Source organism: Chenopodium quinoa, unplaced genomic scaffold (assembly GCF_001683475.1).
Source record: "Chenopodium quinoa cultivar QQ74 unplaced genomic scaffold, ASM168347v1, whole genome shotgun sequence".
NCBI lineage: Eukaryota > Viridiplantae > Streptophyta > Magnoliopsida > Caryophyllales > Amaranthaceae > Chenopodium > Chenopodium quinoa.
Genome location: NW_018745323.1, coordinates 1,764,676 through 1,788,873, shown reverse-complemented (window position 1 = coordinate 1,788,873; position 24,198 = coordinate 1,764,676). Strand labels below are relative to the sequence as shown.

At 37.2% G+C, this 24,198-nt stretch overlaps 2 protein-coding genes across 2 annotated transcripts; one reads left to right on the top strand and one right to left on the bottom strand.

Annotated features, from left to right (window-relative positions):
* Positions 1–1,849: 1,849 nt before the first annotated feature.
* Positions 1,850–3,520, top strand: LOC110712378 (protein JINGUBANG-like). The gene has a single exon (XM_021890833.1). It carries the CDS (start codon positions 1,963–1,965, stop codon positions 3,196–3,198), a length of 1,236 nt encoding a protein of 411 aa, XP_021746525.1. The 5' UTR covers positions 1,850–1,962; the 3' UTR covers positions 3,199–3,520.
* Positions 3,521–23,516: 19,996 nt separating this feature from the next.
* LOC110712495 lies at positions 23,517–23,915 on the bottom strand. The gene has a single exon (XM_021890959.1). It carries the CDS (start codon positions 23,913–23,915, stop codon positions 23,517–23,519), a length of 399 nt encoding a protein of 132 aa, XP_021746651.1.
* Between the last annotated feature and the right edge of the window lie 283 nt (positions 23,916–24,198).

Genomic DNA, 24,198 nt, shown 5'->3' with positions numbered 1-24,198 from the left:
ATAATGTATATTTTAAAATAAAAATCCCGATAATTACCCGGGCCCGACGAAGGGGCCTAATGATATTCATAGAAGGTGATAATTAACAAAAGCTGTAAACGTAGTGGTGTACGGGCAGCTAGCTTTAATCAAACGCGTCGTACAAGGTCTCGGAGAAAAATGCTGGTAATGCACGACACTTTAGCAAGCCGCGCGCTATATCTCGGCCCTACTCACCAAAACTTCATCGAAGCTGCTTTTGCTAGTTGCTACCACTTCAATTCCCCACCAACTTGCACACTATTACTTTTTTAAGTACTTTTTCTCATCATCCTTACTAGACTAACTACCGTACCACCTTTTTTTTTTTAATGCTTATCCAAATCATCACTACAACCAACTCCAAATAGTACGAATCAGTACATTTTGTATCGCACCACTTTCATATAAATAATTTTATCAACAAGGAGTGTTTCTAATTTCTATTAAAAACTCGACATGATTATAGCATTAAGCCTCAAGGTAGAGTTAGAGTAGCCCAGGCCATCATCTACCCTTATCTTATCATACGCAGGCATTATTTAAACCATATGCGCAAAATATATATTTTTATTGGATCCTCTTCTAAATATCTAATAATCAGCTCAATTACCTCTTTGATCATTAGGCATTATTTAAATCATATACGCAAAACATATATTTTTATTGAATCCTCTTCTAAATATCTCATAATCAGCTTAATTACCTCTTCGATCATTAGACATTATTTAAATCATATACGCAAAACATGTATTTTTAAAATAACAGTGTGTCTTGTGTGTGGCTAGCCACACACACAATGTGGCCACTTATTAAAAAACAAAGTAGCCCCTGTAACACTGCCCCGGTAACCCCTTGTAATACTGACGAAGTAAACCTCGTATAACTGAACGAGTAACCCCTATAACACTGATAAAGTAAACCTCATAATGAATGGCCACATCGTGTGGCTGGCTACATATAAGACTTTGTGTTAAAATTATTGCTTTCTAGCTAATGTTCAAGTTTAACTATGTTTGAAGTATTTAATATCACCTTAGTCTTTTAATGCTCTTTCCATTTTCCTTTTTTGATGCCCGTAATAAATTTTATAGGCAATAATGTATACTTGTTATTCCCTTTTGTTTCAGAATGATATTTCTTTTTAAGTAAATCAATGCAAGTTTTCGCAAACTTTTGACCGCAAATATCTTTAATCTTACACTAGCAAAAAATTATAAAAATAAGATACTTGGTATTAATAATGTTTGTACACATCAAAATGAATCAAACTAGATCTCATATGAGTATATTTGCTCTTATATATTGAAAGAAATTTAAAATATTCTCTCTAATTTTTAAAAGTCAAGATTCTAAATAGAAACATGATTATTTCTAAATTTAAAAAATCAATTCAATTGAGTTGAAATAATTTCCTAGCTACATGTTATATATAGTCCATAATGTTTATTAATATGTTCAGCTTGATTTTAGGTTAGGCATGAATCTACTTGGATTAATTCCAATTTAGGTTGATTTCTGGTATATACAAATATATTTCAGGTCAAGCTGCAATTCTGATCAATTAAATTGCTTCTACTTGATTTGGGACCATCAATTTCAGGTCAAGTCAGATCTATTTTACATTTTTACAATATTTAATTAGGGTTTTCACCCGAGTGTAAAAATATAAACAAAAACAAGCTAATGCATGAGTAAATTTGATACAGTAAATATATCAGTATTCACACAAATCAACGCAAATCACAACGCAGTCATAGACATACATAGTGCATGCAACCTGACATCCCATCTCTTCCAAAAATTGTCAACGTACCAACTTGCATACATCTTCTCTCTCCTCCACGCTGGCACTCTCTCCCCTCCACTTTCTATTTATACCCCCTTCTTTCTCCTCTCTTCAAACCGTCTACTTTTCTTTTCAAATTTTCCATTTCCACAATAATGAAGCTTAAAACTCGCTTCTGTTTCTGTACCTCCACCGTCGCCGGCGACGACTCCAACAACTTTCCGGCGACAACATCTTCCTCCTCCTCTACCTCACCCGCAAGTAACACTAGTCTACAAAGTCACCTCTCCCTTCAAACCCTGCCATCTGTCCCTTCCCTTCAATACTTCTCTCTCCTCGACGTCTCCGCTACCGTCACCCTCACCCACTCTCTCTCCTCTACTCTCTCACTACCTTCCTCCATCTCATCACTTTCTCTCTCCTCCGCATCATCTCTCCTCTACGTCTCCTCCGGCCACCAGATCAACGTCTACGACTCCTCCACCCTCTCCCTCATTGAAACCTTCAACTCCGACGGAACCTCCTCCGGCGCCGTTAAGTCCGTCACATTCTCCGACGGAAAAATCTTCTCCGCTCACCAGGATGGCAAAATCCGGGTTTGGAAGTTAACCGCGAGTAAGAAGCATAAGATGGTTTCTACTTTACCCACTTTAACTGACCGGTTACGCCGGTACCCGGTTCCGAAGAATCACGTGAAAGTCAGGCGACATAAGACGCGGTTGTGGGTTGAGCACAACGACGCCGTTTCGAGCTTGGCCGTTACCAACGGAAAAATATACTCCGTTTCTTGGGATAAAACGTTGAAAGTGTGGGGTCCAAAGAGTTTACGGTGTTACGAGTCTGTAACGGCGCATGAGGATGCGATTAACGCCGTTATTGTTGCAAATGACGGAACGGTTTATACCGGGTCGGCTGATGGTCGGATTCGGGTTTGGGCTAAAAAATCCGGGTCGGAGAAGAAGCATTCAGGGATTGCCACGTTGGAGAAACATAAATCAGCTGTAAATGCATTAGCGTTGAATTCTGACGGTTCGATTTTATTCTCGGGTGCTTGTGACCGTTCGATATTGGTTTGGGAGAGAGAAGATAGTGCTAAGTATATGGTGGTTAGTGGGGCCCTTAGAGGTCATAATGGGGCGATCTTGTGTTTGATCAACGTCTCAGATTTTCTGATCAGTGGTTCGGCTGATCGGACGGTCAGGATTTGGAGACGTGGGTTTGAAGGAAAATTCTGTTGTTTAAGCGTTTTGACTGGGCATAGTAAGCCTGTTAAGTCATTAGCTGCAAAAATGGAGGGTGAAGATGGAATTTCGGTGTTTAGTGGTGGGCTTAATGGGGAAATTAAAGTTTGGAGTCTTAAGATTAATTATTCCGGCAGTAAGGACTCCTGACAGTAATATCAAATCTCGTATACATTATTGTCTTATACGATACTGTATTTGTAGGAGGGAAAAAAATTATTGGTAAATAGTTTTTAGATATGGAGAATGATGTGATTGGTTCAATATTATTTTTTTATTTTTTTGGTGGGGGAGCGGGTGTTTTAGACATGGCTATGAAAGTTTGATGCTAGTACAAGTAAATTTACTAGTAATTTGTTTGAATTTTGAGTATGTTTATTTTCCCTTTTTTTAGTAGGGATGATGGATATATTTTTGTATTTATTGGCTACTTTCAATTGTTAATGGAATGATAGCTATGTTAATTCATGAATTGATTTTTTTTAATGTCGTTTTGTGCTTGGTTGGAAGTGGTTCATGCATAATAAAAGAATAACAATAACAATGGAAGCCATATATAATTTTCTTGATGAGGGGACACTCTTGGAAGATTATATGTGTAGGGATGTAAACCAATTGACACACAAATTATTAATGTATTATCCTTTAATAAAAATTTAAATTTCGTTCAACTAAATTAAAGGCTATTAGCTCACTTGATAACATTCGAACTCTAAATCTTTAGGATTCAAGGTACAACTCTTTTTTGAACCAGAAGAAAAGTATATGTCTTGCTTTTAAAAAAGTCTTATCTCTTTAGATTCTAAAGATTAAGGATTACCAAGTGAGGTAAGACTCATTCGGTCATTCATAGTTACCAAATGATAATACTTGGAAACGAAGATCCCTTTACCTCCATCACATAATTTCAAGTATTTGAATTGTAAATATTGAGTCAAAAAACTACTAAAAAACATATGGAAAGAAGATAATAAAACTTTAAATCTCAAACTCAGGTAGACACTCGTATTATTAAATAACTTGATCATATGTATCATGATCGAGCTTATCGAGTTTGCTCACAACTTACATAAATTAAACTTGGAGTTAAGCTTGAATCGATGGAGTAGTAGCTAGTCCGGTACTTCGGCAGAATTGATTATTGAGTTACGTTGAATTCCAACTGTCCAAAGTAGAAAGTAATAACCGACCAAATTAAACTATTTGACTCAACTTGCATTGGTCTAATAATTGCTAAGCTAAGGTTTCGAAGTGATCATCTGCTCGAATTTAAAGTGAGTTCTTTGTGCAAATTCATTATATTATCACCTATAATAAACAAAGCAATCTTTGAATATATTACATGATGCACATAAATAAAAGATGTAGGCAATAAAATGAATTGAGTAAATTTGCTGAAATCAAGAAACTATAACAGTTATTATACAAGTACATAGTAAATTAATACGGAGTAATAACAAGGGCACGCTATTGTTTTAGTTCTTTGCTATCACTATATCATTCTCATTCACCTTGAAAATTACGGAGTAATATGCTACATAGTACATACTTCTATTTTATATTAGATGTAACTTTGGGTATTATTTACGAAATATTAAAAAAATTCAAAGTTGTATCTAATATGAAACAAGGGGTATTAATAAAAAAAATTCAAAGTTATATCTAATATGAAACAGAATATTATTAGTAAAAGTTCTCTATTCGACAAAACTCGATCATAAAACGAACAATGAGATGGCTTTGAAACAAGGATTAAGCATTATTGAATTGCATTAATAGAATATGTAGTCTCTTGTACGTGTACAACATGCATGACTTTAGTCTCCTTAACATACCGCATAAAAATAAATGTTCGTTGTGTGCGCTTTAAGACGAAACCATGAGTTCTTTATTACATCAAAGTAAAAGTAAGTTCTTTAGATCTAACCGTGAAAAAAAAAAATTACACTCACTGATAAATTTGTTTATATTCGAAACTAATTTCATTCTCTGCAATATAGTGAATATGGACTTCTCAAACGCGGGTCTGGGCCTCACCCGCAAACTAAGAGAGAGAGTCCACTTCACAAGTCCAAGGAGGTTCTATCCTAAAATCATATGGCAATAGGAGGAGTAGCCCCTTAGCCTTATAAAGTGTTTAACTCTCTCTTCTTCAACCAATGTGGGACACTTACATGTGGTGACACTTGAGAGGTTTATTCTTCAACACTCCCTCTCACATGTAAGGTCCCTTTTTAACTTTGTCTCATGTGATTTTTCCTTGGTCTTGTAAAGTGGTGGACTTGCACTCTCCCGTGACGGGTGCGGCCCAGACCCGTATTTAACATGGTGTCAGAGCCAGACCCACGATCGGAGCCTTAATGACTAAGGTATACTGGGTCAAACACTATGGACAGCTCACATGTGAGGGGGAGTGTTGAGCCCATGAACAACCCACATGTGAGCATTCTCTTGTCCCACACTAAAATACTAAACACTAAAAGGGAAGTGTAGTGGTAATGAAATCCCACATTGAAAGAATTCAAGAGTTACCACCACTATATAAGGCTAAGGGGCTACTCCTCTTATTGCCATATGTTTTTGAGGTGGAACCTCCTTGGTCTTGTAAAGTGGTGGACTTGCACTCTCCCGTGAAGGATGCGGCTCAAACCCGTATTTAACAGGACTTAATTAATAACAATACTTTTTGTGAAACCCTTTTTACTTAATAGTTTGATCCGATTCTTATTGATCAATTCCTTTCACTTTGGACTTCCAAATTGTTGAGTCCCTTAGGTTTTGATTGATAGTTTTGAATGATGACAAACAGCTAAGGGAAACAGGTCCTTGAAAGTGTTCGATACAGTTAGGGGAACCAGCTAACATAGAACACTGTTTTCCCAGACAAGTTATTACTTACATGAGTTTTCTTATTGAACTAACTTGTCTTTATACAGGGAACAGTTATATGATAAAAGTGTTATGTACTGGTAGGGAACCAGTATGTACTGTTTCCATGGTTGCTACGTGGTACAGCAGTCACTTACTTTATATTGTGCATTAACCTTATTGATTGTGCAGAATATAAGTTGATTCCAAGACTTGGAGCATAGAAGCCTTTCGAAGATATTTCGAAGAAAGATTGTTTGCTCATAATAGAAGTATTCAAGGAAGATTCAAGTCTTGAAGATTACATGAAGAAAAGACGATTTATGCTTTAATATGTTATCTAGGTTTTCATGTAATATGCTCCGTAGTATGCTTGCATGTTTGGGTTATATAAGTGCTTAAAAGTATATTGAAGTATGATATGAAATCTGGTACAAAGTTGGAACAGGTTTCATAACATGTTTCAATTCAGGGAACCAGGTCGGGGAACCAGGTTCACTGTACGAGATATTCGAGCTGCCGTTTTGGAAAAAGATTTTACAAAAAGATTTTTTCGAAAAGATTATCTTGAAAATATTTTGTGCAGCTGGAAATAAGATGAAATATTCTTGGTTACCTAAAAACTAGGAGTATTTATCTTAATTGATTCTATCTTTGTGATTAAGTCAAATAAGATAAATACTTTCCTAAAATTACAATATATCTTATTTTCTAAGATTGTGTGATTTAAGGAAACTAGGTTTTAGGAATCTAAGCTTATATAAACTCATCTTATTTCACATATTTCGTGTGCCTCTCTAGAAATTAAAAGAGCAATTATTTGAGAGCATATACTTAAGCACTAATCCCATTCATCAAGTCATATACAAGAGCATTCTAGTACTTAAACTTTTTCTCTTAATTAGCTTCGTAGAAGTGAGATCAAAGGGGAGTTCTTGATTCTTGTATTGAGTCTTTAACAAAGGGGTTAAAGGCTGGGTGAGTGTTTGTGAGTTCAAACACATTGGGCTTACGAGTGTAAGTCGAGAGCACACTCGGAGTAAGAGTGTGGGGTTTGCTGGTTCCCGGAGTAGGGAACAGCAGAGTGTTCTTTGTCTTTGTTTTTCGGAGTAGATTAATAAAGAACTTAGGATAGGAGGACGTAGGCCTGAGTTGGCTGAACCTCGTTAAATTTGTTGTGTTCTTTATTGCTTTGTTTTATTTCGTTAAATTTGTTGTCTTCTTTATTTCTTATTTATATTCCGCTGCGTACGGGAACCAGCACAACTGGTTCCTCACACATAATCCGAAAAGAAGCAAAATTAGCCAACGATTACTTAACACTCAATTCACCCCCCCCTCTTGAGTGCCCATTGAACCTTCAATTGGTATCAGAGCCTAAGCTTCTCGAAAGAGTAACATCTAGAGGAGTTAAGAATGAGTACTCAAGAATTAAGTGCAATCGGTTATGACAACAAGTCACCCAAGTTTAATGGAAATAATTATGCTTGGTGGAAGAACAGGATCCAGAATGTTATCATGGGTATTGATTATGAATGCTGGCTCGTAGTTAAAAATGGTCCTAATATCATTCTCAAGACAGATGTTGAGGGGAACCAGGTTCCCAAGAAAGATAGCGAATTGGTCACTGCTGATTACAAGTTGCTGGAGAAGAATGCTAAGGCAATGTCAATACTACAACAAGCAATAGGTGAGACCGAAACAAATCGTATATCTGGCTGCAGTAGTGCTAAGGAGATATGGGATACCCTTGAACTTGCGTTTGAGGGAACCAGTGAGGTAAAACGGTCTAAAATTGATTTAATCATGTCTAAATATGAATTGTTTGCCATGAATAAAAATGAAAAAATCAATGATTGCTTTCGTAGGTTTATGACTATTGTAAATGATCTTAGATCTCTTGGTAAAAATTTATCTGACGAGGATCTTGTGAGAAAATTATTGCGTAGTTTAACAGATGCATGGACAGCCAAGGTAACAGCAGTATATGAAGCAAAGGATCTGTCTACCTTGTCTCTGGAACAGCTGATTGGTTCCCTTATGACTCATGAGATGCTGATTGACTCTAAGTCTGAGAAGGAACCAGCAAGAGGCATGGCGCTTAAGGGAACAGTAGAAGATGATGAAGATGAAATTAGCATGATTGCAAAAAGATTTGAGAGATCCCTTCGAGATCAAAGAAAGAATTTCAAAGGTAAGCATTTTAAAAACTATAAAAAATCTAACTCTAATTCTTCTTCTACAGGATGTTTCAAGTGTGGAGAAAAAGGACATCTTATTCGAGATTGTCCTAAGTGGAATGACAAACAGTCTAAATCCGGAGATAAACAAGCATACAAGAATGCCATGATAGCTTCCATGTGGGGAGACTCTGACTCAGGGTCAGATGAAGAAGAAGGATCATCCAACTCAGATGTTTGCCTAACTGCCTTTACAAACATCAAGGAAAACAGCACTGGTCCAGGAACCAGAGGGGGAACCAGTACATTCAACAAATGCTTTATGGCAAAGAAGGATGTACTACATGAACGCAAGGTAAGCTTAGAGCAAATTAGAGAAGATATGCATGAATATGATAGAGAAAATATGCTTGCTTGTATTGATTCCTTACTAGATGAATGCTATAAACTAAGTGAAACATACATAACTTGCAAAAGAGAATTAAAAGAAAAACGTGGTGAATGTAATATTGCTATTGCTAGTTGTGATCATCTAGAAGGAGTCTGTTATGAACTAAAAAATCAAGTAGCAGAACTAGAGGTTGAATTAGACAAGTGTAAAGTGGAACTAGAAAAGGAAAGATCGTTTGAACCAATTGATGGTGAAGAGGATCTGACCTCCTGGTTCCCTAGAGACTTATCAACCACTAGTGATACTCTTGATTTTTCAGTAGCTATAAGTAAAGCAAATTCGTGTACTAGAACTTCCTTGTTGAAGGCCTTTGAAACATTGGCTTACAACCTGGAAAACTCTCACAAGGAAATTGCTTCACTTAAAGCTGCACAGTTCACTGTTTCCCCTACAGGTACCAGTGTAGATGTCAGTAATACGATTGATAAGTATGAAAGTAATATTTGTGATTTGCATGCGGAAATCAATCAACTGAAAAAGGACAAGCAACCAGTGATTGTTGACATGTCTATTGACTCTATGGTTTCAAAACTTAATCTACAATTCGAAGCTTTAAAAAGTAACTTTGATTTTCTTAAAGAGAAAAACGAATTGTTAACTAAAACACTTGAAACCAGAGAAAAAGAACTTAATGATAGTCATAGACATGTGGACAAATTATTGAATGCTCAAGAATCCTTAAATTACCTGACTTCATCAAGAGGAAACAGAGGAAAAGTTGGTCTTGGTTATACTAGACAGAGAACCAGGACTAACTGGTCTCCCAGAGAAACCACCTGGATCAAAGAATATCAACGAGGCAAGTATGTCATGACTAAAGAAATGCATGTGTGTTTTCATTGTGGTAAAAATGGACATAAGATACATGAATGTCCAGCTAAGAAAATTAGTGCTAATAAGAACAGCAAGGGTGTAAAATATGTGTGGAGAAGAAAGGATCAACAAGATGTTAATGTTGTTGAAAAGGGACCCAAGTATGTTTGGGTTCCTAAAACTAATGTTTGATTTGCTCTTGCAGGCTAGAGTGAAGGGAGACACCTATTGGTATTTGGACAGTGGTTGCTCAAGACACATGTCCGGGGATAAAGATCAATTCCTTTCACTAGTGGCCTTTGATGGAGGAAGTGTCACCTTTGGGGATAACAGCAAGGGAACCATCACTGGTTTAGGTAAAGTTGGTAAGACACTTTCTAACGCAATAGATGATGTTTATTATGTTGAAGGCTTGCAACATAATCTCTTGAGTATTTCTCAATTATGTGACAAAGGTAATATAGTTGAGTTTCAAGCCAACCTATGTCACATAGTTAACTCACAAACAGGAGAACTTGTATGTGAGGGAACCAGGAAGCATGATGTTTACATTACCTTCTTAGATAAAATCCCTCAAGACAAGTCCATCTGTTTGAGAGCTGTTTCTGACAATAATCAATGGATTTGGCATAAGAGGTTTGGACATGCTAGCCTAACACTTCTAAACAAACTTAAAACACGTGACTTAGTTGTAGGCCTTCCTAACATTAAGTATGAAGCTGATAAAGTTTGTTATGAATGTGTAAGGGGGAAACAGGTCAAAAATTCTTTTAAGTCTAAAACTGTTTTGAGTACCAGCAGACCCTTCGAACTTGTACACATTGATTTGTGTGGTCCCATGAGAGTACAAAGTCGAAGAGGTCATAGATATGTCTGCGTTATGGTTGATGATTATTCCAGGTACACTTGGGTAATGATGTTACACACAAAGGATGAAACGTTTGAAGAATGGGTAACATTGGTGAAACAAGTGGAGAACCAGCTCACCCACAAGCTGGTCTCGGTAAGATCAGACCATGGTACTGAATTTGAAAATGCTAACTTTATTGATTATTGTAGGGAACATGGAGTTAATCACAACTTCTCAGCCCCTAGAACACCTCAACAAAATGGTGTTGTAGAAAGGAAGAATAGAACTCTTGAGGAGATGGCGAGGACGATGCTCATTGAGAGTGGTCTCCCAAAGAGTTTTTGGGGAGAAGCTGTTGACACTGCTTGCTATATATTGAATAGAGGTCTCATTAGACCAAAGTTAAATAAGACTCCCTATGAACTTCTTAAAGGTCGAAAGCCCAACATCACATACTTTCGTGTCTTTGGATGTAAATGCTATGTGCATAATAATGGGAAGGACCAGCTTGATAAATTTGATCCTAGAAGTGATGAGGGAATCTTCCTTGGATACTCTTCTCACAGCAAAGCATATAGAGTCTTTAATAAAAGGACTCTTCGTGTTGAGGAGAGTGTCCATGTCATTTTTGATGAATTTAACATGTCTTCTGAGATTGCGCAGGTACAACCTGATGAAGTGATTGGATTGATGGATTTCACGGGGAACCAGTATACTGGTCCCACGGATGAAGTGCAAGCAGATCTAGGCCTACCAAATACTCCACCAGATGATAATGATGAAGTGCCTAGAGAAGAAAATGAAGATAATGAGGACTCTGAAGGGGAACCAAGTCCTGATGGTTCCTCAAATAATAGACAGGTAATGAGTTCAGGGGGAACAGAAGAAGGTACCACCCCTGAACCTGAGGTAAGTAATGATAGAGGAAACAGCATGAATGTGAATCCTCCTGGCTCCTCAGAAGAAGGAGAGATCCATGAACATGCTGGTTCCCAACTTAATGAGAAAGCACAAAACAGTCTTAATTTTAAAAGTTATAGATATCAATCTTCTCATCCCACTGATCAAATAATTAGTGATATAAATAAGGGGATTCAAACGAGAACAAATGTTTTTCAAAACTTTTGTGCTTTCTATTCTTTCCTGTCTAATGTAGAGCCTATGACTATAAAATGGCATTGACTGATCCTGATTGGGTACTAGCTATGCAAGATGAGTTAAATCAGTTTCAGAGGAACCAGGTTTGGCACCTGGTTCCCCGTCCCAAGGAAAGATCAGTCATTGGCACTAGATGGGTCTTTAGAAACAAGTTAGATGACCTTGGTACTATAGTCAGAAACAAAGCAAGGCTAGTGGTGCAAGGGTACAATCAACAAGAAGGAATTGACTATGATGAGACGTTTGCACCAGTAGCTAGGCTAGAGGCTATTAGGATTTTAATTGCTTATGCTGCTCACATGAATTTTAAGCTGTTTCAGATGGATGTAAAGACTGCCTTCCTCAATGGATATTTAAAGGAAGAAGTATATGTGGAGCAGCCACCTGGTTTTGAAGATGCACTGTTCCCCCAACATGTGTACAAGTTGGACAAAGCATTATATGGGTTGAAACAAGCTCCGAGGGCTTGGTATGAAAGATTGTCCAATTTCTTGATGGCAAATGATTACAAGAGGGGAACAATAGACAAGACCTTGTTCATAAGAACCAGGGGGAAACACTTGATTGTAGTACAAATTTATGTTGATGATATTTTATTTGGTGCTACTAATCAGGTTTTATGTGATGAATTTGCTAATCTTATGCAGAGTGAATTTGAAATGAGCATGATGGGAGAACTAGGATTCTTCCTAGGGCTGCAGATTAAGCAAATGGATGATGGAATAATGATCCATCAACAAAAGTACTTAAAAGAGTTGCTGAAAAAATTCGGCATGGAGAACAGCAAAGCTTATGATACACCTGTTCCCCCATCTACAAAATTAGATGCTGATCTTAAGGGAAAAGATGTTGAAGCTTCTCTTTATAGAGGAATGATAGGTTCTCTACTTTACCTAACAGCTAGTAGACCTGACATTGTGTTTTCTGTTGGTTTGTGTGCTAGGTTTCAAAGCAATCCAAAGGAATCTCACTTGAAGGCTGTTAGAAGGATACTTAGGTATCTTGTAGGAACAGCAAATCTGGGATTGTGGTACCCCAAAGGCAGTACCATTGATCTTATTGGATACACAGATGCAGATTATGCTGGTTTCTTAGTTGATAGAAAGAGCACATCAGGTATGGCACACTTTCTTGGCTCTTGTCTAATTTCATGGGGTTCTAAAAAGCAAAATTCAGTGGCCCTATCCACAGCAGAGTCTGAATATATAGCTGCAGCTTCATGCTGTTCCCAGCTACTGTGGATAAGGAACCAGCTGAAAGATTTTGGTGTTATTTATAAAAGTGTTCCTATTTTCTGTGATAACACTAGTGCAATCAATATTTCAAAGAATCCTGTGCAACACTCCAAGACAAAACACATTGAAATAAGACACCATTTTTTAAGAGACAATGTGGAAAAAGGATTGGTGGAGATGTTGTTTTGTAAAAGTGAAGATCAAATTGCTGATATCTTCACAAAGCCTTTGTGTAGAGAGTCTTTTTGTAGGTTAAGAGTCCTTTTAGGTCTAGTTAGATTTTAGGTATTGGCTTCAATTACTTCCTTCAATGATTGGTTAGAATGGTATTCTCTTGTATAGTGTGTGTACATACTTATGTTGATATCTTTCAAGTGTTGTGTAGATGGTTCAAAATCTCAAAAGGATTGAGAATCATTGTTGTAAGAAACAGGTGAAATCAGGCTGAATTGCCAGAAACAGCGTGACATGGTTCTATACAGGTACCAGCAAAGGGAAACAGCAGACCAGCTCTGATATGTCATCCGATAATATCTTTTATTTTCGGAAGATTACTATAAGATATTTCCTTTTGGAAGGAATTTATCTTATTTCAGTTATTTAATCCCATATAAAAGGCAAACATATCATATGCCTTATTTATAGTTGGTTGAGATAATTATGGTAAAAGATAATTACCAAATTTTTGATTTCAATTTAAAAATATCCTTTACAGTTGCTTTTTATTGGCTCAACTAACTCTTTTCTTTCCTTCTTCTCTCTTTGTGCTTCATTGTTAAAAATATACACTAACCCTTTGTGCAGATCATCAATCATCATCACTCGAAATTCTCTTTCTCTCTCTCGTATGCTTTAAATTCATCATTGTTCATTCGGTTACTGTTCACTCAAGGAACCAGCTCAGTCTCAGGGGGAACATCAGAAGGAAGCATAAATGTCCTTAAGCCCGAAGTTGGAGGAAATTCAGAAAAGTCAGAGTGAAAAGGATGAAATAGAGGTTGTTGGTTATTATGAGGAGACACCCACTGCTAAGACCATGGTACGAAGTAGAGCAACTCAATTAAAGAAGTTCACTGAGAAGGTGCAGGAGGAACAGTCCATTGACGCTGTTCCAGGAACCAAGAGAAAAAGGGTACCAGCAAGAACTTCTTTGCTTGATTGATGTGATGCTAGTTTTGCACTCGTTATGCAACAAGGAGAACAGTTTTGCACTCGTTATGCAACAAGGAGAACATTCTGAATCAGTACATATCTCTCATGCTTTCTTTAAACAAAAAAAAAAAAAAAAAAAAAAAAAAAAAAAAAAAAAAAAAATAGAGGAACCAGCAGGTCAGGAAGTGGTTTTGAAACAGATTGGGGAATCACAAGAATATGCTTAGTAATATACTGATTTTGGTTTAAGCAGAGCATGGTGACAAGGATGAAGAGGAATCAAATGATAATACAGAAGATGTTGCAAAGTTCGAGGAGGAGGAAGGGAACGAGAATGATGATGAGGAGTGATGCTGTTTCTGTTCTTGTTTCCTCACCCTCATGTTTATTCTAAAATAACTGATTTTGTTGGTCTGTCTACTTCTCTCCATTCCATGAACTTTCTTTTTGGATGGATTTGGGCTTCTTTGGTTAAACTTTGTTGGCTTGTATGAACTACTAACTCTGCTATGGTATGAACTGTTTGACTAATCTCTTTTTGCAGCATAATGCTTGAATGGTGGTTGATGCCATTGTATGGATAAGCACATTAACTTGTGCACATTGCTTTTACTTGTGGATACTTTTTAATGATGCCAAAAGGGGGAAGTAGTCTGAAGTTGAAGCCTAAGGTTTAGCTAGTTTAGATTGAGTCAGTTTGAGTCTTTTTATTTCGTATTTTCTATTTTCTGTTTAGGGAACCAGTTGGCCTAACTGACTTGTTCCAAAGAGTCTTGAGTCCTTGAAGTTTTTGACGGTTTTCCTTTTGAGCATGTTCACAGGTTCAGGAACTTCAAAAGTTTGTCATCATCAAAAAGGGGGAATTTGTTGAGTCCCTTAGGTTTTGATTGATAGTTTTGAATGATGACAAACTGCTAAGGGAAACAGGTCCTTGAAAGTGTTCGATACAGTTAGGGGAACCAGCTAACATAGAACACTGTTTTCCCAGACAAGTTATTACTTACATGAGTTTTCTTATTGAACTAACTTGTCTTTATACAGGGAACAGTTATATGATAAAAGTGTTATGTACTGGTAGGGAACCAGTATGTACTGTTTCCATGGTTGCTACGTGGTACAGCAGTCACTTACTTTATATTGTGCATTAACCTTATTGATTGTGCAGAATATAAGTTGATTCCAAGACTTGGAGCATAGAAGCCTTTCGAAGATATTTCGAAGAAAGATTGTTTGCTCATAATAGAAGTATTCAAGGAAGATTCAAGTCTTGAAGATTACATGAAGAAAAGACGATTTATGCTTTAATATGTTATCTAGGTTTTCATGTAATATGCTCCGTAGTATGCTTGCATGTTTGGGTTATATAAGTGCTTAAAAGTATATTGAAGTATGATATGAAATCTGGTACAAAGTTGGAACAGGTTTCATAACATGTTTCAATTCAGGGAACCAGGTCGGGGAACCAGGTTCACTGTACGAGATATTCGAGCTGCCGTTTTGGAAAAAGATTTTACAAAAAGATTTTTTCGAAAAGATTATCTTGAAAATATTTTGTGCAGCTGGAAATAAGATGAAATATTCTTGGTTACCTAAAAACTAGGAGTATTTATCTTAATTGATTCTATCTTTGTGATTAAGTCAAATAAGATAAATACTTTCCTAAAATTACAATATATCTTATTTTCTAAGATTGTGTGATTTAAGGAAACTAGGTTTTAGGAATCTAAGCTTATATAAACTCATCTTATTTCACATATTTCGTGTGCCTCTCTAGAAATTAAAAGAGCAATTATTTGAGAGCATATACTTAAGCACTAATCCCATTCATCAAGTCATATACAAGAGCATTCTAGTACTTAAACTTTTTCTCTTAATTAGCTTCGTAGAAGTGAGATCAAAGGGGAGTTCTTGATTCTTGTATTGAGTCTTTAACAAAGGGGTTAAAGGCTGGGTGAGTGTTTGTGAGTTCAAACACATTGGGCTTACGAGTGTAAGTCGAGAGCACACTCGGAGTAAGAGTGTGGGGTTTGCTGGTTCCCGGAGTAGGGAACAGCAGAGTGTTCTTTGTCTTTGTTTTTCGGAGTAGATTAATAAAGAACTTAGGATAGGAGGACGTAGGCCTGAGTTGGCTGAACCTCGTTAAATTTGTTGTGTTCTTTATTGCTTTGTTTTATTTCGTTAAATTTGTTGTCTTCTTTATTTCTTATTTATATTCCGCTGCGTACGGGAACCAGCACAACTGGTTCCTCACACATAATCCGAAAAGAAGCAAAATTAGCCAACGATTACTTAACACTCAATTCACCCCCCCCCCCTCTTGAGTGCCCATTGAACCTTCACAAATTCTAAAAATATAGTCATAAAACTACTGCTCCCTAGTTTATTATTTAAAAAAGGTGATAACCTTGCTTTGACAATCTAACAAAAATAAGTCATATATACCTAGGTATTTTACAATATACTCCGTATACAACAATTATACAATTATCGACAACTAATCTACTCATATCAATATAAATTAGATTTATTTACAATAAACAAATTGAAACGAGTAGCTCTAGGTCGTAACAAAATTACACAAGATACGCGCTAATGAAAAATATGCAATTTTAGAGTTTAATCTAAAAAAAAAAAAAAAAACAAATGTTACAGTTATTATGATACATAAGTATGAGTCGTATATTGACAATATTATCGTGACTACAAATTTCAGATAGTACACAGCCTGTAACGATTTATCGCATTATGCATGACTAAGGATAGCAACGACCCAAGACGTGAATGGTCTGCTAGAATAGTCCTGAAATGCAAATGATGATGCTTGGAAATTATAGACGTTATTTGGTCTTTGATGTCACCTACACATACAGTACATGTGAATAGTACCTCGAGGAAGACGACCAATTTAATTACACCCACAGATTTTCCAATTTATAAATTATAATAAATAAAATCATATTCATTTATTAAATTAATTCATGAATATTCCATCTATTTTATTGAACCCATAAATTTGCACATGCATGAAGAATTAGCATTACATGGCTAGCTACTTCTTGATTATCATTATTACTAATCGTAATTAGTGTATGAAAGTGGATTAGTTATTTATTTATGTATATTCGATCCAATCCTATTGCTGAGTAACGCAGTACTAATTAAATTTTCTTACTCAATTTTTATTAGCCAACTTGGATATGAACATAAAGCCATCTTAGCTAGTCATTAGTTAATTAGTAGGAAATTAAAATTTAACAGCATGACCTATATATATACTATATCCATTATTTTTCGATACATAAAGAAAAACGTATTCCGTGTAGTTTTCATAGTCATCACGATTAATGCTTTGACAAAACATTATATATTCAAAAGTTAATGTATGGTGATGAAGTTGTGATCGGATTAATTTTTTTGAATTCAATGGATATCATTATTGTTACTTTTCAACTTTTATAATAACATCAATTATCCACTACTAACAATCTCAACAATAATCAAGAATAAATTATGGCTGGTGTCACAATTAATTTTGTCAAACAGTCCCATAACTTCGAAACATAACATACTATGTTTATTTAATGGGCTAGTTGTTTTAAACAATAGTTAGACAATAATTAGATCTGTAATTGTTAGAATCATGCGAATGCTATGACCTAATTAATAGTACTAAGCTAGCTAGCTGCGGCATTGCAACTTGCGGGTGTGAAAATTATAGATGAATTATTCTTTTTTTTTTTTTTTTGACAAAATAGATGAATAATTCAGTTATTGTTATTTAATCACTGCTTTTTATTTGTCAACTTGCATAATAAGTTAAGGCCTAATTACATTGGTCTAAGATTTGAAAACGTAATAAGAAGATTTTGTACATGACATTATAACATCACAGTTTGTCAACTAAGACTTTCTGACCACAAAAGAGCATAATAGCATATTATCATAATTCATAATTTAAGCAAAAGAAGCAGTTTTTTTTTTTTAAAAAAAAAAAAATAGAGTGATTGCATTTTTAGTACTATATTGGAGCAAATTTAACTTTGTGTTAGACATATGGTAGCATTATAAGCATGGTGCATAACATTTGAAGCTAATTCCGCCAATATCTGTGAGAGTGAGAGATATATAGCTCAAGAGGTTAGGGCTTCTCTCCCGATTTCAGAAAATTTTGGAATCGATTTTCACCCCTGTCCTTGTGGCTCTCTAAACACCCAAAAATAAAATAAAACAATCCGAGAGTATTTATAATATACCCACGCGGGCATAACCTCCCAACTAACCTACACTAACTAGGTTACTAGGTAGACATTTTTTTAAAAAAGTTAATAAATTTATGACATAATCTATTAATTTAAGAGATAGAGTTAAATGTTTAGTAAACATGTTACGTGCATTTGGCCCTTTTTCATAAATTATACTCAAATCAGTAGATTAAATCACTGCACCCTCCTTTACATGTAACATACTTTTGACCCTTTTTCATGCATCATAAGTTTATAAACCAAAAGATCTACCTAAATAAAAAATAAATCTAATAAAAATAAGTTGTATTACTCGTAGTCATGGCATCCTAGCTTCTTGAATCGATCAATAGAGTATATTATCAAATTATATATAGAGTAAGTATATATCATAACCAGCCCTAATCGTGCGTGCTTACGCTGCCTAATTGACCCCTTAATCAAACATAGATACTGCTAAAAATCACATAAATCCAATACCTTATCTTAGTGCGTAATTCACAAAAAGTAACTAACCTTATCGTTAATTAGTTTATTAATCATTATTAGAACAAAGCTTATGAGTTAGGATTAGCAACTTGCATGTTCCATAATTTGTCATTACATGCATACAATAACCGTAATGCATGCACAATTAGTGTGATAAAATCAAGCAGCAATAACTTTATTCTTAAGTAAACTTAAAGTAATTATTAATTAGTTAATTGATTAAAAGTGAGTGAGTTATATAATTAAATAATCCAAGTCAAATGTAGTAACTAGGATATGTGTGTACGTACCATCTGCGACGAAACTGTGTCGTACTAGCTAGCAAACGTTATAACAGATTGGTGCTTTTAATTTATTTCTACCAGCTAAACATTAAAGAATTTATTGACTTAATTAATTTAATAGTTCCACTTGTAGAACTAATAAATTCATCAATTTCCAATAATTAGCTGGATTTAAGCTTATTGGTAAGTGCCCATTGAAAATTAAAGAACCGGCTGTCCAATTGAGTAACAAAGTTGGTTATACAATAATATGCAATTGATGTTGACTTTATATGATATGTGACTTTAATCGAAATATAGTATATATAGTTTATGTTGGTGCATATGTCGAATAGTTCTATTAATATTGAGTTTAGCTTAACGTTTTTACTTATATAGTTATATGTTCTATGTAGCTTTAATGTCAGGTTGTATATATCATTGTCCTTTACAGGTTGTAATAGAGTTTTAGACCTATAATCAAAGCTTTCGTATGAGGAGAGCTTGTAAGTAGATAGAATTTGTGATTGTACATCAACAATATAGGTTTTGGTAGATACAGTTGAAGGAAGTGTCCACGATCAAGTATAACAATTATTTAATATAGGATTAATTAAAGAGATTATGAATTCGGTTATATTAGCTAGGGGTCGTCTTGTTTTGCTAGAAATCAAATACAACATGTAAGCTTATTATATAATGGGTCGGGTTTGCTACTAATTATAACCAGATCCTATAAGGTCACACATATAAACATGAGATGGATCAAATCACACCAAGCCCAATGAAGGACTAGGTGGCCGGTCAAAGAGGAGAAAAATTACTAATTAGGGGAGTAGGGTTTGCAATCCTATAACCTAATTTCTATTATATATTAGGCTTAATATTATGTATGAAATACAGAATAATTAAGAGTGCATACAACCCTAATACTACTTCTCATAGTCGTATCCCTACAAAGCAAGAGAGTAAAAAGTTTATGTTCTTCCTTACTAGCATACGCGGAGATCTTTCACGGGTATATATGTGGACTACGTAGAGTGTAGGATTGTGTAAATCTCCTTGAGTATCATATTCTCATTAATCAATATATATAGGGATTACAACCTAGATTACGAGAATATAAGATATACATAAATACACAAATATCTTAACAGAATATATACTAGAGAATATTATCATATACTATAACACGCCCCGCAGTCATAGCGGGAGGAGGTCGGACGCTAAGACTGTATCGAAAGTCCAAAAATAGTTGTCGCGGTAAACCCTTAGTGAAAATATCGGCGTATTGATAAGCCGAGGGAACGTGTAGAACCCGTATGTGACCCATTGCAACTTTCTCACGAACGAAATGGATATCCATCTCTATGTGCTTCGTTCGTTGATGATTAACCTGGTTGCTAGATAGGGAAACGGCAGACACATTGTCACAGTACACTAGGGATGCCCGGCGAATTGGGCAGTAGAGCTCGAGTAGAAGATTTCTGAGCCAACAAAGTTCAGCGACACCTCTATATTCTGATTCTGCACTAGACTTAGACAGTGTTGCTTGGCGTTTGGCAGACCAAGAAACCAAATTATCTCCCAAGTAGACACAATAACCTGAAGTTGAGCGACGTGTATCGGGGCAGCCCCCCCAATCAGCGTATGTGTAGGAGATTAAGGCCGTAGGTGCAGATGGATACAGATGAAGGTCGAGTTCAGCAGTGCCCTTTATGTATCTAATTATGCGTTTGAGAGCATTGTAATGAGGCTCTCGTGGGGCATGCATAAAAAAAAGGCAGATTTGCTGAACCGCGTAGGATATATCTAGGCGAGTGAACGTGAGATACTGCAATGCCCCAACTAAGCTCCTGTACAAGGAGGGGTCCGAAATCAACTCACCATCACTAGCACTTAGCTTCGAACTTGTGTCAACAGGCGTGGCAACACTTTTGCAATTACTCATTTTAGCTCTCTGTATTATTTCCTCAGCGTACTTGGTGTGTGAAAGGAACATGTTGTTCGGTGTTCGGGTGACCGAAATTCCCAAGAAATAGCTGAGTTTCCCAAGGTCAGTCATGGAAAATTCTGATTTGAGCATTGCAATAATCGAATTCTTCAACCCCTCTGTAGAAGCCGTGAGTACTATGTCGTCCACATAGAGTAATAAATAGGTTTTTTCAATACCTCGATGAAATATGAAAAGGGAGTTGTCACTTGTGCTACACGTGAAGCCAATATGTAGCAAATAATTCGCAAGCCGTTGATACCACGCCCTTGGGGCTTGTTTCAACCCATATAATGACGGCACACATATTTGGGATTATGTTTGTTGACAAACCCCGGTGGTTGATGCATATACACAGTTTCTTGAAGATTTCCATGAAGAAAAGCGTTCTTAACGTCCAATTGATGAATTGGCCAATTTTTCCCCATTGCAATACTCAACACGGTCCGAATGGTAGCCGGTTTGACCACCGGGCTAAAAGTTTCATCACAGTCCACGCCCACCTGATGTGATTTTCCATTAACTACAAGACGAGCTTTATATCGTTCCAAATCACCATTCTCTTTGTACTTGTGCTTGTACAACCACATACACCGAATAACATTAACCCCATCAGGTCTTGGAACAAGGTCCCAAGTGTGTTGCTTAGTGAGAGCATCAAACTCCTCGTGCATGGCCGTATTCCAATTTTTATCAAGTAAGGCTAATTTAGGGCTCTTAGGAATTGGAGATATGGCTTGGACATTCAGGTTGAAAGGGATTTTCATCTTGAATATACCGTGCTTTGCACGTGTTTGCATCTGAGGAGAGTCGGGTATGGGTATAGGTGGCAGGGATCCGAATTGGATAGAAGGAGAATGTGATGTGGGGCTTGGTGGGTGGGCCGCAGGTGAGGTATTAGACTGCCCAGCTGCAGTGCGCAAATGAGAGAGAGAGGAGGATGGGCTGCTGGTGTGTTTGGGCCGGTTGGTGTGGGCTGAGTGGGGGTGGGCCTGGAGTGGTCCGTGAGGATGTGGGTAATAGATGGTGACATGTCAGAATCTAAGAAATCATAATCCTCATTTCGAAATTGTGTGAGATTGGAAAAGGGAAAAATATTTTCCACAAATGTGACATGGCCTGAGATGATGGTCTTATTTGTGGATAAATCATAGCAAATGTACCCCCTATGATTTGCGGGATACCCCAAAAAAACGCAAGGTATAGACCTAGGGGCGAGTTTGTGAGGAGCTGTTGAGGATAAGTTGGGGTATCAAAGACAACCGAAGGTACGGAGGTGCTCATAGGTGGGTGTGCGACGAAACAGAATCTCAGTTGGACACTTGTTTTGCAAAGTTTTAGTTGGAAGAACATTGAGTATGTGTGTTACAACCCCTAGAGCATATACCCAAAAAGAAGGAGGAAGTGAGGCATGGAAGAGAAGAGTGTGAACCATGTTGTTGGTGGTCCGAATGATGCGTTCGGCCTTACCATTTTGAGAGGATGTGTTTGGGCAAGAGAAACGAAAAACAAGACCATGAAGGGTGCAAAATTGACGGAAGGGAGAGTTATCAAATTCGCGCCAGTTAGCACTTTGAAAGGATTTGATTTGTTTTTCAAATTGAGTAAGGACATAAGCTCTAAATTGTAGGAATATATCAAACACTTGTGACTTATATTTTATTGGATAAATCCATAAAAAATGGGAATAATCATCAAGAAGCACCAAATAATATTTGTGACCCAATTTGCTAGGGATAGGGGAAGTCCATAAATCCGCATGAATAATGTCAAAAGGAGAAAAAGTGACACTAAGAGAATTATTAAATGATAATTTAACATGCTTCCCAAGAGGGCAATAATAACAAAACTGGGTTTTATCCCCTTTATTACATTGAATTAAATTCCTACTTTTTAACTGATTGAAAACAGATGTCCCGGGATGACCAAGGCGACCATGCCAGATTGAAGGAGAGAGGGCTGCAAGAGAGAGTTGTTGATGAACTTGAGCGGCGGAAGGTGTGAAAGGATAGAGGTCCCCTACACTATTGCACCTCGCTAGAGGTTTCCCCGTATTGAGATCCTTCACAGAAAAACCGAAACGGTTACTCGACAGAAACATAATTGTCACAAGTAAACTTCCTAACAGAGATTAAGTTTTTAATGACATTAGGAGTAAAGAGGACATGTTTAAGGGTGAAGGGAGTGTTAGGGGGGGAGTAGTGGTAGAGCCATAGCCTTGAATTGGAATACGTTTTCCTTCACCAACCAAAATAAATTGAGGAGTACTAAGAGTATATAGTTTCGAGAGATTATCGGAATTATAAGTGAGATGAGACGATGCACCGGTATCCATGTACCATCCATTGTCAGGTGGATTAAGGGACATGGAACTATAAGTGTGACCCAAATCGGTTGGTGACATAGGTGGACCGTGCTGCTGTTGTTGAGATGAGAAGTAAGCCTGCTGCTGTTGGGGCGGACGTGGGCCTAGGAGACCTTGAGAAAGAGGGCGGCCGTACTATTGAGGTGCTGGGCCTGTGGGGTAAGGACAAGGGGGGGGGGGGGGGAAGCCCATTGAGGCTGACCTAGGTATTGCTGTCATGCCCATTGTTGCTGGGTTTGGGGTTGTCCAATAGGCGGGCTTTGTAGAGCTTGTTGTTGCTGGCCTGCAATGTTGCTGGAGTTGGACCGCCCCCTGCCACGGCCTTTTGGCTTCCCTTTGCCGCGGCCTGCTCCACGGCCACCACCACACTGCTGCTGGTTGGGCTGCTGTTGCTGAGGCGGCGTGGTGGTCTATTTTGCGGCGGAGGACTGAGCCACTAGTGCTTGCTGACTATGCTCTTCTTGTTTCGCCTTGCAAGTTTCCTCCAATAAGAATTGAGATCGGGCTTTATTGAACGAGGGCATTGGGTCGGCCTGTTGTACCATGACAACAAGCTTGTCATATTCACCTTTAGGAAGCCCTTTGATGAGCTGCAACACCATGGAATTGTCGTCAACCGGTCGATCGACATTGGCCAGTTGATCTGCAAGTAATTTCAATTGCTTGCAATATTCGCCCATATTTGCATAATTCTCCAACCTTGTGTTAGTGAATTGTTCCTCGAGATATACAGCACGAGTGTGCTTATTATCATGGAAGATCTCCTCCAATCGAGTCCATAACTGCAAAGCCGTAGCACCAGGCTTCATAATGGTGTGAACCAAATCCTTGGATATTGTTCCATATATCCAATTTTTGACAATAGCATCGAGACGAGTCTAGGTATGTTGATCAACGTCGGAAGGACGAGTGACAATGTTGTCAATGTGATCGAGGACATTAAAGGCACAAGCCTGTATTTGGAACAATTCAGCCCAAGTTGCATACTGGCTGTCCTCTTGATCCAAAGTGATGGACATGAGGTTGCGGATATTGGTCACCGCATAAGCAGGATGAAAAGAAGAGGGAGGAGGGGGGAGGAGGAGTATCATT

Excerpts from the sequence above, each read along its gene's own strand:
- LOC110712378 (XM_021890833.1), top strand. The coding sequence starts at position 1,963 with ATGAAGCTTAAAACTCGCTTCTGTTTCTGTACCTCCACCGTCGCCGGC.
- LOC110712495 (XM_021890959.1), bottom strand. The coding sequence starts at position 23,915 with ATGAAGCCTGGTGCTACGGCTTTGCAGTTATGGACTCGATTGGAGGAG.